Genomic DNA, 16,421 nt, shown 5'->3' with positions numbered 1-16,421 from the left:
TCAGGATCTGAAAAATATTTCCAAAATGAAACGGAATAACTATATTGAAACTGAAATCTCCATCAGACGGTGTTGCGTTGCTTCAAATGGAAAATTCAGGGAAACGGATATTTAAAACTAGGCTTGATTTTTAAAATCAAGTATTAATTTAATAACATTGAAATCAACCATAATCAGCATCTATTAGAGCATTCACCGACAAAAAAGTATCCAAAAAAATATACTAATATTCGGCGGAATATACAATACAATAATTATTATCGAATTCATATTGTTACGAGACCGTTTCCCACAAGAAGCACGGAATCGCATCGGAACCCGAAACCCAGGATTCTAGGAAGACGACACAAGGCGTGACCACCGATTGTGACTCTTTCCGTTTTTCATAATTTGAATAGTAGTTAGTTGATGTCTAGCTTTAGATAGATTCATTTGCTTGTTCTTTGTACAAATAAAAACGATATCCTTTCTATCGAGTTATCCTTTAATTATCATTGGCAACCCTAAAAAGAAATAAGTTCTTTTTAAAAATAGACTTTTGGATACGTTATTCATAACTGGCGCTGCGAACAGGATATCGCAACGGGATTTTAGTGAAAATATAAAAAAAACTAAAATTGGTTTTCATAAGTGAATACGGACTCGTCCGGCAATTGTACAGGCTGTTCGAAGAGTGTTCGAGGAATTCCCGATGACTATCAAGTCTTTGTGCGGTATCACCAAGAAACCACATCGAACCAGTAGAGAATCAATTCTATCCACTTCATCCAGAAGGAAGACCATCAACTCGATCCACTTCGATTAAGAAGAAGGAACTACACACCCTAGGATGCATATGTTGGTGATGTAAGTCCATCAATCTCTTTCCTTAAACCCAGAATCCCAAAGTTGAATGACAGATACCGATTCTTCAAGCTTACTAGGAGTTATCGCTGAAGATTCAGAAGTATTAGAATTAGGAACAAACTTTTTGAATAACCAATTAGGTTCAGAACTATTAGAATAAGGAACAAATTTTTCGAACATTCAATTAATTAGAAATAGAAGATTCCAACTATATCCTTCAAGAAGAAATTATGAAAACCTCGAAATGACTAACCAAACTTCTTCTAACCCACCTGTAGTTGAAGCAATGTCAAGACAAGATATACAATTGCTTTTGAACTCAATACCTGAATTTTCTCCAGGTCAAAATTTATCAATATTTATCAATGAAATAGACAACTTTTTTATACATCTCCAAGGAAGGTTAACTGCAGACCTTACTTACGCCTTGAATTTCACAATAAGATCAAAAATTAAAGGAGAAGCGAGAGATTTCATTTCTTTCCAAAATGCTGAGGATTGGATCACCATCAGACGATCATTATTGCAAAAATACGGAGATCAACGAAATGAAGACCTATTGATTTCAGCATTAACACAATCCGTTCAGAAAAAGAACGAAAATTACTTCGATTTTTACAGTACAATTTCAAAGAACTTGAATGACCTCTTACAATACCTAACACTCAATACACAAGATCCAAATTATTTGCTTCACAAAAATCAAGATGTAGAAAAATTAGCCCTCAAAACTTTCAAAATTGGACTCTTAGAACCATATCGGTCATATTTAAGCAATTTCGAATCTAAAACTCTTGAAGAATGTATAAACAGATGCAAATTTCATGATAAAAGAAAGCAAGAGTGGGAATATTGTGAATTCTTAAGAAAAACTCAGGATAATGATAAAATACCAATTTATCGACAACAAAATACCTAGTTCAAATAGAGAGAATTTATTTGTTACTCAAAAACCTACTTTCAGTCAGCAAAATTATAATGATACTCCTGCACGAATTCCTAATGAAAAAGGTTTTCCATACCCCATTAATCAACCGATCACTAATAATCCAAAATTTCCTAGAAATCGACAAGTTTTCGGGACAACACCAGGATCAAGTTTTCATAAGATTCAACCAAAGCATACGCCCATGTCTATTACCACAAGAAATACTTTCAAACAACTGGTAACACCCATGTCTATTTCCACCAGAAGAACGGGAATTAAACAGAAACCCAATTTAATCTCAGAAGAACCATTTAATGTACAATCGGAGAATTGTAATTCAGACGAAAATATGACAGAATATTTACCAGAAAATGCAGAAAATGAATTCGTTAACCCTCAAGAAGAGTGGGAAGAAAATTATGAAGATGAAAATTTTCAGTCCTAGAAACAAACAATACTTAGACTTGAATTGTGTTAAGATTAGGTCAAAATTGCCCTATATTTACCTTCCAGAAGTAAATTCACGAAATCTTATTGATTCAGGTGCAACAAATTCAGTAATCAATAAAAAACCAGCTCATGAAAAATTTTTCAATTTCCTTCTCAAAGAACCATTCAGTGTTTCTTGCTCAGGAAATACTATTTAATCAGATGACAATTTACATATCCCCATTTTATACGAATAAGGGATCTATAAAATATTCATTTACATGTAGTTGATTGGCATAAAAAATTCGACGCATTATTAGGAACTTCCGATTTACAAAGACAAGGAGCAAAAATCGATTATCAAACACACACTTTAGAAATTAATGGCTTGAAAATCCCTTTCAATCGCGAATATTCCAATTCCAAAATTAAACCTAGAAAATTCACTGCAAAAAATCATGTCAAAATACCAGTTACTATCGAAAATGGCGATGTTATTATACCAGAGCTGAACTTCAAAGAATTTTCAACCCCGGAATGTATTGCCCACGTGAAAGACGGATTTTGTTGTATACCAATCCCTCAACCAATAAAAAGTACCATCGAAATAAATTTCTCAGAAAGAATACCTGTTCAATCTTTATTCGAAGCGAAAATATCAGAACCACCCGCGGAAAATCGAAATTTTAAATTTTCCCAACAAGTTAAAACTGAACACATAAATTCAGAAGAAAAGAGAGAAATTCTAAAACTTTGCAGGATATTCAGAACTATTTTTCATAATGAAAATTGTGATCTTTCATTCAGTAACACAGTCAAACACAAAATCAGAACAAAAGATGAAGAACCAGTTTACGTGAAGTCTTTCAGACACCCTCATAGTATGAAATATGAAAGGAATTATCCAAGAACAGATACAAAAATTGCTGGATGATAAAATTATACGTCAATAAGAAAAAAGAAGCATCCGGCGAAAAAAAAGTATCGAATGGTAATCGACTATCGTCGTTTGAATGAAAAAACGGTAGAAGACAAGTATCTCCTACCCCGAATTGAAGGAATCTTAGACAATCTAGGAAAAAGTTGTTATTTTTCAACATTGGACATGGCCAAAGCATTCCATCAAATTGAAATGGACCCAGATTCCATAGAAAAAACGGCCTTCACAGTAAACAACGGGCGTATGCCCTACGGCTTGAAAAACGGACCAAAGTGTCATGAATGATGTATTCAAAGAGTATCTCCACAGATTTTGTTTTGTGTACATGGACAGCATTGTAATATTTTCCAAATCTTCACAAGACCACATCTATCATTTAAAATTAATTTTCCAAAAAATAAAAGAATTCAATCTCAAAATCGAACTAAATAAATGCGAATTTTTAAGTAAAAATGTTGAATTTTTTGGGACATGTAATAACTCCCGACGGAATAGCACCGAATCCTCCCAAATTGAAAGCGATCGAAAACTACCCAATACCTCGGAATACAAAAGAAATAAAATCATTCTTAGGATTGATAGGTTACTATCGCCGATTCATCAAAAATTTTGCTCATATCGTTTCACCAATGACGAAGTTCTTGAAAAAAGGCGCAAAGGTAAAACCTGAAGATCCAGATTATGTATCATCATTTCATTTGTGTAAAGAACTATTAAAAAATGCCCCAATTCTAACTTATCCAGATTTCGAAAAACCTTTCAAATTGACAACAGACGCATCAAACGTTGCTTTAGGAAGTGTTTTATCCCAGTCTAATCGCCCAGTAGCATATTACCCTAGAACATTGAATTCAGCCGGAGAAAGTATTCGACAATCGAGAAAGAATTATTAGCAATATTGGATTCCACAAAACATTTCCGGCCCTATCTTTTCGGTCAACATTTTACTGTAGAAACGGATCATAACCAACTTGTCTGGCTCTATAGAATAAAAGAACCAAATTCAAGACTAATTCAATGGGAACTAAAATTAGAAGAATTCGATTTCGATATCGTGCATACAAAAGGCAAAGAAAACAAAGTAGCAGACGCACTTTCAAGAGTTGAAATCAATAATCGGGAAAACGATAATCTATCTTTACTTTCCGATGACGATTTGAACGTTGAAATCTCTTCAGTATTAGCGAATGTAAATGAAATACCTGTTCTAGCAGATGAAGAATTAGAAAACATTTTAAATTCAGAAAATAATCAAAATATCCTCAACAATTCCGAAAATCGAAACGAAGATAACGATTCCGGTAATACTATTCCTTCAACCCAAGACGACAACGGTAAAGCAATACCAATTACAGATTCCCCAGTCAATATATACCCAAATAGAATAATTCTTAATATCGGAGAACAGTATAATTTAAAATAAACGAAACCTTTTGGAAAAAATACGTATAATGTTACTATCAAACTGAATTGTATAGAAAATGATTTGACTACACTTTTCAAAGGAGATTTCAGACCCACTGAAAGCTACCGAATTTTTTTCAGAGATAAAAATTTAAGACTACTTTTTATTCGATTTTGTAAAGAATCTTTCAACTAATCAGTTAAACTCTACATAAGTATTCTTTGTTTATTAGATGTAGAACGAGAAGAGAATCAAAACGAAATAATCTCAGAATGTCATGACAAAAATCATAACGGAATATCAGAAACTTTTAATCAACTATCTAAGAAGTATTATTGGCCTAAAATGGAAAATGAAATTACCTCGTTCATAAATAAATGTGAGCTCTGTCTTCGTTCAAAATACAAGAGACAACCGTATAAACTAAAATTTTCGTGACCACTTCTGGCATAACAACCTTTTGAAGTTATACACATAGACACATTCTCATTCCAAAAATCAAAATTTTTAACGATTATTGACTTATTTTCCAAATATGCCCAATCTTTCCTAGTAAAGGATGGCACTGCCCTCACTATTCTGAATAAACTACGTCACTACTTTTCACATCATAACATACCTCAGAAAATCGTATGTGATGAAGGAAAAGAATTCCATAATAAAAGCTTCATAGAATTTTGCAAATTGACTAAAATTGATTTACATTTCAAAACAGTATATAATCCAAGTTCTAATTCCCCAATTGAGAGATTTCACTCTACAATCTTGGAAAAATTAAGAATTTTAAAATTGAAGAACCCTAACAAAAACCCTTCAAATTTAATGATCTCAGCTACACTTATTTACATTCAATCAATTCATTCAGCCACCGGCTACTCACCATTCTATTTACTTTATGGTTCTTATGACAAATTGCCTGAATTAAACCTCAATATGACGGTTTACGAAGAATACAACGAAAAAGGAAACAAGAAATTTTACCATTTTTCGATCAAGTTTACGAAAAAAATAAGGAAAAATCTCAAAAGAAATTAGATGAATTGAATGAAAACTGAAATGACCCTCCAAACTTGGAACAAAAAGAAGTTTTTGTAGAAAGAGGAAGACCTAGAAAAACTGATCCTCCTTTCGAAAAAATCATAGTTGAACAACAGGAACAAAATAAAATCAGCGGTTTAACCGAAAATTCTCGAGAAACTACTGCAAATATCAATAAGGTCAAGAAATTAAGAAAAAACGTTTTCACTTTTCAGAATTCCAATAATGCTGCTGCAGACTCAAACCAACCAGGCCCTTCAGGTCACCAAAATAATCAATAACGGATACTTCGAAGAAAACTTGTGTAATGCAAAAATTTTAGATCACTATCACAAATTTCTTTTCTTGATTGACATCTCTTATTTAAGAAACAGTTTCAAACAGCTAAGAAACAGTTTTTATAAATTACATGAACATGATACATCCACTCATGAAATTTGTCTTGAATTTCAAACAAATCTCAATCAAGTTGAACAAATTTTGAATAAATTTAGTGGCAACTACAAAGTTGAGAGAGGTTTGGTGAATTTCATTGGAGAAGGTATAAAATTTAACACTGAAATTTAGACGATGATGATTTGAATACCATAAATGAAAATATTTTGAAGACTCAGTCATTATTTGACAAAATAAAATCTAATGAAGAATTCACGACTAGGACACAAAATCTTATATTTCAATCGAAATTATTACTCAACTTTGGGTTCATATTGTCATCCATGTTATCGAATCAGTAAAACTACTATCAGGTATTTGGATCATCTATTTCATCACTCCCTATTCAATCATTACACCGACGTTTCGGTCGCCAATCGGACCTTTTTCAAGGCTAAAAAATTTAAAATTTAAAAGACATCAATAGACATGAAACAAAACTTCGATACACTTACATAAATGATCTCAAAGAAGTTGAGTCAAAAATAATAAAAACTGCACATAAGGTTTCATTAATCGCGGCTTTGAACTCCAGTGAAATTTTCTAAAAATTTTCTTTGAAACAAGTCAATAATTTGTAGGAAAACAGAATAATCTAGGTTAGATATTAGAATCATAGAGCATAATTTTTGAAATAGGACCATTGAAGTTGGTAGGAAAAGAAGAATCTTGATCATTTTCTCAAAGGTATCAATAAACTGTTATAAATTGTACTGAGTCCACTGACGTCTTCCCTATAATTCACCGTTTTGTTTAGTGTTATGTGAATCATTTCGCTTATGTTTCTACGGTAACTGTTGTTTTCATGGTCGAGTACTGTTGTTCCCTCGAAATGAAACTTGTGTCCTTCCCTGTGTGTATGTGAAGTGAGAGCAGTTTTATCCCTATGTGTGATGTTGTTGGAGTCTGCTCTGTGTGGTCTAATTCTGTCCTTCAATAGTTGTTTCGTCTGTCCGATGTAGGTCTTCTCGCAATTAGAGCATGGAATCTTATATACCACTGACGATTGTGACATTGTCGGTACACAATCTTTTAATTTCGTGAAGTATTTTCCCGTTGTGATCTTGTTGTAAAATGCACCAGTGCAACCAATCCTCTTGAAAATTCTTGAAATCTTCTGTGAGAGGCCGGGTATGAAAGGGAATCTGTAATATTGTGTTGGTTCTTTGTTCCTTTGTTGGGTGTTGTCCAATTTTTCCTTGGTCTTATTCACAACTCGTCGAATGACATATTTGGGGTAGTTGTTTTCTCTCAAAATGTCACAAACTCTCTGTGTACTCTCATCTCTGAATTTGCTGTCACTTAAAGATAATGCTCTATACATCAGACTAATTGCCGTGTTTACTTTTTGGGTGTTACTATTATTGCTGTAGTAGTTGATTATTCTATTGGAACTTATAGCTTTTGTGTACCAACTAGTTGTTAAATTGTCGTCCTCTCTTGTTATTGAAAGATCCAAGAATGTAATTTTGTTTTCATTTTCATCCTCTACAGTGAACTTTATATTGGGATGGTATGAGTTGAACAGATCAATAATAGTTTGTCTCATTACTGCAGGAATCAACATTAAAGTGTCATCTACATATAGCAACATCATAAGGATGTGGAAACCTAATTTCTCGTACACGAAGTCGAACAAGTCATTCATCACTAAATTTGCAAAGCTGGTACTTGCAGGGGCTCCCATTGCAGTGCCCACTAGTTGTTGGTAAAATTTATTGTTGAAGCTGAAGTATCCACCTTCAAAACATAACTCTATCAGTGATATGAAAGTAGATTTGTCTAGATTAGTAAAATTCTTGATGTAGTGCCATCTCTTATGTGTAACTTTGATTACTAGCTCTTTGGAAATGTTTGTGAATAGGGAAACTACATCAAGTGATATAAGTATATAACCTTTTGGTACCACAATATTCCTGATGATCTCTTTGACTTGAATGGAATTTTTAACATTGTATGGTGATGTTGATAAAACCTTGGATAGGATGTCATGCATAAGTTTTCCCAGGTTGTAGGTGGGTGCATTAATGTTGCTTACTATTGGTCTTAAACTCAATGTCTCTTTGTGAATTTTTCTTAGGCAGTATAATTTAGGTATAACACTGTTATGTCTGATCAACTTTCTATATTCGGTCTCATTGATTAATCCAGCTGCCTTCATTTGTTTTAACTTGTTGTTAACTTTGTCCTGTATCTTCTTTGTGGGGTCTGTGTTCAAAGGTCTATATGTTTCCCTATTTTCAAGAAGTTTTGTGACACCTTCAATGTATTCCTCCTTGTACATAACTACAGTGCAGTTGCCTTTGTCAGATTGTGTAATTATGATCTCTGGATTGTCTTTCACAAATTCATCAGTACATTTGAGGTATTTTTTGTATGGAAATCTAAATTTATCTAGTTCATCGTGTCTTCTCAAACAATTATTCACAACACCGGTACATTCAACTCTGCATAAGTTTTTTTCTTCCTCTGTTATAGGGGCATTTGATATGCAACTCTCCATGTCTTTAACAATGTCCACTATTGGGAGTCTATGAGGCACTATTCCGTGTTTTGGGCCTACTGACTTATTACTCAACTATCTACTTATGATAGAAAGAACAATAAGTTTTGCAATATTTGAAATACCGAACCTAGAACTTTTCAAAGTTGAAGAACTCCATTCTATTGAACAATATCTTGAGAAAATTTATAAACCACAAGGGCTTTCATCAATTAATAATGCTCATCTTTTCAAATTATTAGAATTTTCAGAGATATCTGTCCTAGGAACAGATAAATCCAACATTAAAAATCCCTATTCTTAAGCAATTCATTGCAAATTACTCCCAAGTGTATACAGTACCCAATCATCAAATATTATCGCCATAGCGATAATACCACTAAAGAAGTATTTGATTAAGATCAAAAATGAAGAATATTGGACCGACGAAGCCAGCCGATCAATAAGCAACTCCTGACTTCAAGCGCCAACAAAAGAAGCCTGTACCCTGACAAAGCTTCAACTTTGCAGACTTCTTGGTCAATAAACAACTTCAAGAATACCCACGTACTGAAAAACAAACAATTGTTGACCATCTTCAAGAGAACCCAAGAAGTAATAGAAGATTGTCATGGAATCATAATGAAGAAATCCATTCAAGGAGCCAATTTGTTCAGTTCCGACTGCAAAATCATAATTGAGAATTCTATATTTGACAACACAGTACCAATTTACAATATCACATTCAGAAACATTTCAAAAATTACATTGAAATTCAATCACAAAATCGAATTCCATTTGAAACATTTGAGAGAGCCAACCTCCATTATTCAAGAAGCTGAGAAACTCCGAGATGAACCCATGTATATACATCCGGTCATTCACATGACACATAATGCCCTAAGTGGAATATTACTTTGTCTCATGGTTCTAGGAATAATTGCTATTTTGTTAAACAAAACGAGAATTCAAGAGCTCCTGTTCAGTCCCAGGAAAATCATCCACCAGATGAGCAACGTTCAAGGCCTTGGTTCTGATAACGAGGACGTTCCAGTCTAAGGGATGAAGCGTTACGAGACCGTTTCCCACAAGAAGCACGGAATCGCATCGGAACCCGAAACCCAGGATTCCTGGAAGACGACGCAAGGCGTGACCACCGGTTGTGACTTTTTCCGTTTTTCATAATTTGAATAGTAGTTAGTTGATGTCTCGCGTTAAATAGATATCCTTTCTATCGAGTTGTCCTTTAATTATCATTGGCAACCCTAAAAAGAAATGAGTTCTTTTTAAAAATAGACTTTTGGATACGTTATTCATAACTAAATGACTAAGTTTAAACCAATCCCAAAAATCAAACCAGATAAAAAAAAACAATCCATTGTCGAAAAAGGAATCTTTGTCTACTAGTTAGTACACACCAAAAATTCCTTGCAATTTTTATTCAAATTACTTTTTTTGGTGATGAAGTGTACAGCTGTTGGATATTCACCAATTTCTGGAAAACAGGCTTTTTCCTGAGATTTTTTACCAATGTTGAGTTATAAACAATGGATATGTTTTATTCAGATGAGGACTGCGCAAAAATAAAATAAACCAGAGGAAAACAATGTTCCTATGTTGCAAAAGGATCAATCACTTGACCTCAAAATGCGTTAGTAATATAATAAATAATTATTATATCTCATCCAAGGTGATACTTCTCGGAGACTTTATGAAGTCTTCAAGAATCCCTAACTAGCGCCCACAGTGTAACATTGCTAAGGTCTAACCTCAGGTTGAACAGGTCTACCACATAATGTAGTTCTTTGGAAGCATTCGCAGTAGGCCATTGTAATGAATCCTAGTTTTTTGAGAAAAATTGGAATTCATTTTAGAGCATTCCATCCGTTTTACATTTCCGTCTTTGAAAATATTTTAATTCTCGAATATTCACTACGTTCATTCCGATAGGCAGAGTAAATGTAAAAAACCGTTTAACTGTGTTTAACGTTGTTTTTCTTACATGCCGTTGAAGATTTCGACGTTTTTCATCTGTTGATATGCGATAAACCGGAGCTGACGACGTTTTTCATTCTTGTCGCATTCTGGAATTTTCAGATTTTTACCGTGAGGGGGGATTTGCTTATAAAAGCAAATTTTCCCTCGCGACGGTGACTTTTTAATTTTTGCTCGTTTACTTCAGTACTTCGACTTTTGACTTTTTAATCTTAGATTTCAGTGTTGACGTGGTAACTTCTGCTTTTGATTCAGTTCTTTTACTTCAATTAGTTTATGCTCCGTATTTTTTGAGTTTCGCCGTTTAAGAAGAATTTTGTGTTGCATCAGTGCTTTTAAAAATTAATTTTTAGTTTCTTTTCTTTCCTTTGATTTTCCGCGAGTGCCTGAAACAAAGGAGGTGGGTCCCCGTCTGAACCGTTCAGTTTCTTTGTTTAGACCTACACCGGTTGCTCCTTTGACACTTCTGTACTGTATCGTTTTCTGTTGTATTTTATCGTTCTTTACCCTGTCTCGCGAGTCTGACTTTTCCCTTCGCTATCAGTCACGGTGCGCAAGCCCTTGGGGTACTGAAGGGAAAGTCCCGTCAACCCCCCTGTTCGCGTCATAAGTGTTGAATCCGAAATCTCTTCTTTTCTATCAATCATGGCGCGATATAGCCCTTGGGGTAGAGAATAAGAGATACCGCCCGCCGTCAGTGAAATCCCGTAGTTGCGCTAAAAATAGACATTTTCTTCGCTATCAGTCATGGTGCGTTATAGCCCTTGGGGTAGCGAATAAAAGTCTCGGTAGACCCGCCCTGGTTGTGTTTCATTTCTGGAGAAATACCTCTGATTGATTGAACCTTTGATTTTTCACTGTACCCGGTATAAACTTTGTAAAGTGCTCGTGACCGCATAGAATTTCCCGAATGTATGTTCGCTTATCGATTCGCTCATATTTAATATCACACACATCTCCCTTGTACATACAGGGTGTCCGGGGAGTAACTGTACATACTCATACCAGAGATAGAGTTGGACTAGCTGATTACGGATTGACTATAAAAAATTAATTACTGGATTTCCCAAGAAAGCTACAGGGTGATTTTCCAACTTAACGGAATTACTTAGACCATCATAAAATCCAAACTTATTGACGGATTTTATTGAAACTTAGGAGGTTATTGACACATGCTAAGGTGAAGTTAGAAAGATATCAATTATTCCATTATTCCAGGGCCGAACTCATTTAGCTTCATTTAAAGTGTTCAGGGTAAAAAAAACACTTTGTATTTCGAATTACAAAAAAATGATTCGCTTTTTAGAAAGAAGCTAAATTATGCATCAATTTTTGGTATCGCTCAAAGTTGTCACATCAATAATTATTTTTTTATGAATTTGTTACTTTGAATAAAGTTCGAAAATTGCATTTTATTTGCCTGAATAGGACTTAGCCATGTTGTGTAGGTCGAGAAAAAATAATCAATTTTCTTAAAAAGGTAACTGAAGGTGAAGAAGACTATAATAATTCGTTGATATACTGGGTGGCCACCCCTGACACGGATTTCACTTTGAGGGAGTAAATGAAGGTATTAAAAAAAAAAAATTGGTGATGTGTATAGGGTATACAGAAGCATATTTCAAAATTATTCAAGAGAACAGCTGATGAACAGAATAATCAACTGTTGCGATATTTTAAGAAATAATGGCGATATGATTCGGAAGGCTGTATCCAATTTGAAAATTCGGCAAGAGAAATATATACAAGCTAATGGTTTTCATTTCGAACTAATTTTGAAATAATGTTGACTCAGCAATTCATTCGTTTCTATTTTCATTTTTATTAGGTACTCTTTACTGTATTTTAGTTTTTTTCATTTGGTATAGTTTCGTTATTGAAGTGCTTATTGAAGTTCTGAACTTTTTTGTGAATTTTCTACTAATACTTTCGCATTTTATATTCAAACATGAAATTTTCAGTTCTCTTCATGGTGAAAAATTCAATTTTTCGTACTTTATCCAAATTCAAAAATTCATAAAAAAATAATTGTTGATGTGACAACTTTGAGTGATACCAAAAATTGAAGCATAATTTAGCTTCTTCCTAAAAAACGAATCACTTATTTGTAATTCGAAATACAGAGTGTTTTTTTACCCTGACCACTTAAAATGAAGATTAATGGGTCCGGCCCTGGACTAATGAATTAATTGATATATTTTTGACTTGACTCCAACATGTGTCAATAACCTTCCAAGTTTCAATAATATCCGTCAATAAGTTTGGATTTTATGATGGTCTAAGTATTTCCATGAAGTTGGAAAATCACCCTGTAGCTTTCTAGGGAAATCCAGAAATTAATTTTTTATACTCAATCCGTAACCAGCTAGTGCAACTCTATCTCTGGTAAGGGTATGTACAGTTATTCCCCGGAAAACCTGTATAATCAGTTTCCGAAGGTGTGAATAAACTTTTACACAATTTGATTTTGACTACTTCGTTATCGCTACCACCCTAGATAACAGAGAACTCTGTCTCCGACTAGCAGCTACTCTGGTAGGTTTGCTATTCTTCCTAGAAGAAAAGCTGGCGCTCGAGATAGGTATTCTCCGAGGTGACCACGTTACACCATACATTGACTCAATTGTTTACTGCTCAGTAATTGTTGAGAATCTACAAGGAATTTTTTTAATTTGACATATAAAGCGACACTTTATAGAAGTCATTGAGAGTTTGAAACGTTTTACTTTTCGCTACCAGTTACGCAAAGAAAAATATTTCGCAACTGATGATGAAACAATACTTGCGTTCATATTAACCGAGGAAAAAATGAATTATATCCGTTGTGACGTGGCAGATTTTTCTCCGCCACAAAAGGAAATTTCTTCACCTAAACTTTCATAATAAGACCTGACAACCGAAATAAGTATTTAGGAAGAAAACCGTTATATTATCATAGGGGGCTTCACCGATTGATATTATGTCATTGTTTTTCACCGATCAGGCCCATTTTTGTAGCGAAAACCGTATATATCTTTTGTTTTCAGAATTCATATATATTATTATTCTTTTCATTCAACCGTACTTTTTCTGACCCGAAAAGGGTCTTTCCCTTTTTCCTTCTCCTCAATTCCCTTGTTTCGTTTTTCCTTCTCCTCAATTATTTCTGTCTCTTTCTGAGCCAGTTGATTGACGGAATAATTTGAGTGTATCCAATGGAGATACCCATAGTGGGGCGAGTTTTCTGCGGAGAGGAGTACTTCTTCGAGGCCCGGCGCTGAAAGTAAAGAGCGAATTACTTGTGATCGAGGTGCGTGATTGACTACCGTGAAAACAGTTACCCAGTTTTTCGAGATTTGAAACTCCAAGGCAGGTAACTTGTGTCATTTATTTCTGCTTTATTGCACCCTTGTGGAGTAATATTCTCTCTAGACTTTTTGCTTGGCTGAAAATCTGAATTAACCGTAACTTAATCTAGCCATTCTCTGCTGTATCGATTGCTTTCCGTTACTGTAGGGTAGTATTAGAGTTCCGGGAGGACGTTGAGCCCCCTTAACTATACTCGATACTGGGATATTTTATCATTTTTTCCCGATTCCCTACCGTTTGTATTATAGGTTAGATCCGCCGACCATAGAGTTGGTATTCCGTAAACGTCAAACACCATTTGACCTTTATTAAATTGTGACTTGCCTTAAATACATGTATTTTTCGAAACCATTTATATTTTTCTGAATTTTTTTTTATCGACCGAATTTTCCTGAAGTGACCGTACTGAATTATCTTGTAATTATTTTACCAACCGTCCTACGCTAACTAGATCCACCTGTTGACATTCATGATTTTATTGTACCGGTATATTTTCGTTTTGTGTATATGTAGTTTAACTCAATAGAAATAAAAAGCTGAACATTTATTTTGTTTCCAATTAATCCACTGATACTCAAGTCTACCCGGGCTCTCTTATTCTTGGTAGATTCTGTGAGAGACGTGGGTTTTCTCTGATTGCCCCACTGGCGCTCGACCAAAGGTAAGGAGTTTTCCATGCTGCAAAAGTTATGTTCTTTTCATTGGTGGTTTTACGATGATTCTGTCGCTCAGGCACCTCCCCTTCATATTATTGACGAATAAAAATTATAAACTTTCCTTGAAATTTTTACCAATAAATCTTCCGATCGCCCCAGATTGTTTAGATACTTGTGATACATAATGAAACAAATGTTTAGAGTATAAAAAAAAAGAAAATTTATTATTGAAACAGAAAAATCGTTTTTCAATAGAAAACCATGACATATACAAGATGATTCAGATCGATAGACCATAAGAAGTTCATACAAAACTACTAACAATATTTGTTGAAAATGTTGCATGTTGCATGTTGCATGTTGGTATGTGCCAATAAACTTCCAGTAATACCGGAAACAGCCTACCTTTTTCGGAGTTCAAGTGGCACACCCTGTATCACGGGATGGCGAAATTTTGATTTAAACTGATTGTATTTGGCTGAGTGAATTGTCTTCCTGGTGACATATAATGAGAATAATATTGTTTTCAATTTTTGATAAGAGATGAAACCATGTTGAAGAGTGCTCTTGTGTGAAAGTGTTTTGGCATCGGAAAGAAAAGGAGATGAGATAAAATTTCCGAGTGCAGTTTTGAGAGAAAATTGGAAAAAACCTTACCTCGAAAATTTGTGTGTCAAGAGCACCTTTGCGATGAAGATATCAAAAAGATGATGGATTCATTATGAAAGAAATCGTAGGTGAAATTTTTCTGATCAGTGATTTTTTTTCATTTCATTGGTTTCGTTTTTTATTATGAGTGAACAAAGCTCATGACATAGTCACCTTTATAATATGACTTGTATTTTATTGCATATAATTCAGAGAACCCTTATTTAATATAGATTTGAAAAAAGGTATCTGAAAAATCATCAGAAAAACCACGATAACACATGACCTGAAATAAAATGAAGGCTGTTGATTTAAAATTGACGCTAAAATCCCTACCCCTTATCGATAAACGTAGCTATCGCAGCAACTCCTAGCCTACGTTCCCCGTTTTCGGGAACACATTTTTAATACGGCGATCGTTCTCCTTCTCTCTATTCTCCATATAATTTTCCAATTCGTGACTTCCAGAAACCACTGAAAAAACTACAATTCTATGTTCTGTACAATAATTTTGACATTTCATTAGTTGAAGCTGATAAGTTTTTTGTTATGATTGTTGGTAATTCATCAACGATAATTCATGGAATGTCAAAATCAATTACTTGAAAATGAAATTTTTATTTCAGTGGTCACAGACTGATCAAGCAGTTTGAAATGGCGGTTTTCTCCTATTTAAATTTTCACCTTGCGGACTCTGAATGTTTCCATTTTAGGTAGAGGGTATATTTAGGTATCTCCTCCCCTTTACATACGTAGAATCGAATGAAATGATAAAAAATAAAGGTTATCCTACGGAATTATTGAGTTCTGATGTATTCAATCTGTTCAAATTGATGTTTTTCTCATGAATACGCAGTATATTTCGGGTCCAAAGCGTTATCATGCATCATAATCGCAAACTTGAAAATGAGAAAAACATTAAACAAAAAAACAAACCTGCAGAAATATCACGAAAAGTGTAGCATCCCATTTTCATAATTTTGTTTCATATGAAACCTAATCTTTATAAACCATTGAGTTTGCGGTCGAAATATAGCATACTGTTGAAATTGCTGCCAAAACACCTCACAACGATGCAAAGATACTTCTGATATCTTGAGCTATATCTCAAGGAAAGACTTTGTTTCCTGTAAACAATTTTTATACATATAGGCAAATATATTTGCTTATATTCTTGGAAATTCTGGACCTAATATACCCCGAACATATGAGAATATCATACCACATCGTGTTACAGCTTCCAAAACCAAGAAACAAAGTTTTTTCGTCAT

The 16,421-nt window shown here is 34.2% G+C and overlaps 1 protein-coding gene across 1 annotated transcript; it reads right to left on the bottom strand.

The window, feature by feature from the left end:
* Positions 1-6,333: 6,333 nt before the first annotated feature.
* LOC123318849 lies at positions 6,334-8,570 on the bottom strand. The gene is made up of 2 exons (XM_044905606.1): positions 6,477-8,570; positions 6,334-6,415 (listed from the first exon to the last, which is right to left on the bottom strand). Exon 1 carries the CDS (start codon positions 8,522-8,524, stop codon positions 6,695-6,697), a length of 1,830 nt encoding a protein of 609 aa, XP_044761541.1. The 5' UTR covers positions 8,525-8,570; the 3' UTR covers positions 6,334-6,415; positions 6,477-6,694.
* Positions 8,571-16,421: the final 7,851 nt, after the last annotated feature.

Source organism: Coccinella septempunctata, chromosome 8 (assembly GCF_907165205.1).
Source record: "Coccinella septempunctata chromosome 8, icCocSept1.1, whole genome shotgun sequence".
Lineage (NCBI taxonomy): Eukaryota > Metazoa > Arthropoda > Insecta > Coleoptera > Coccinellidae > Coccinella > Coccinella septempunctata.
The sequence above is the reverse complement of the archived record's forward strand: the minus strand, read 5'-3'. Positions and strand labels throughout refer to the sequence as shown.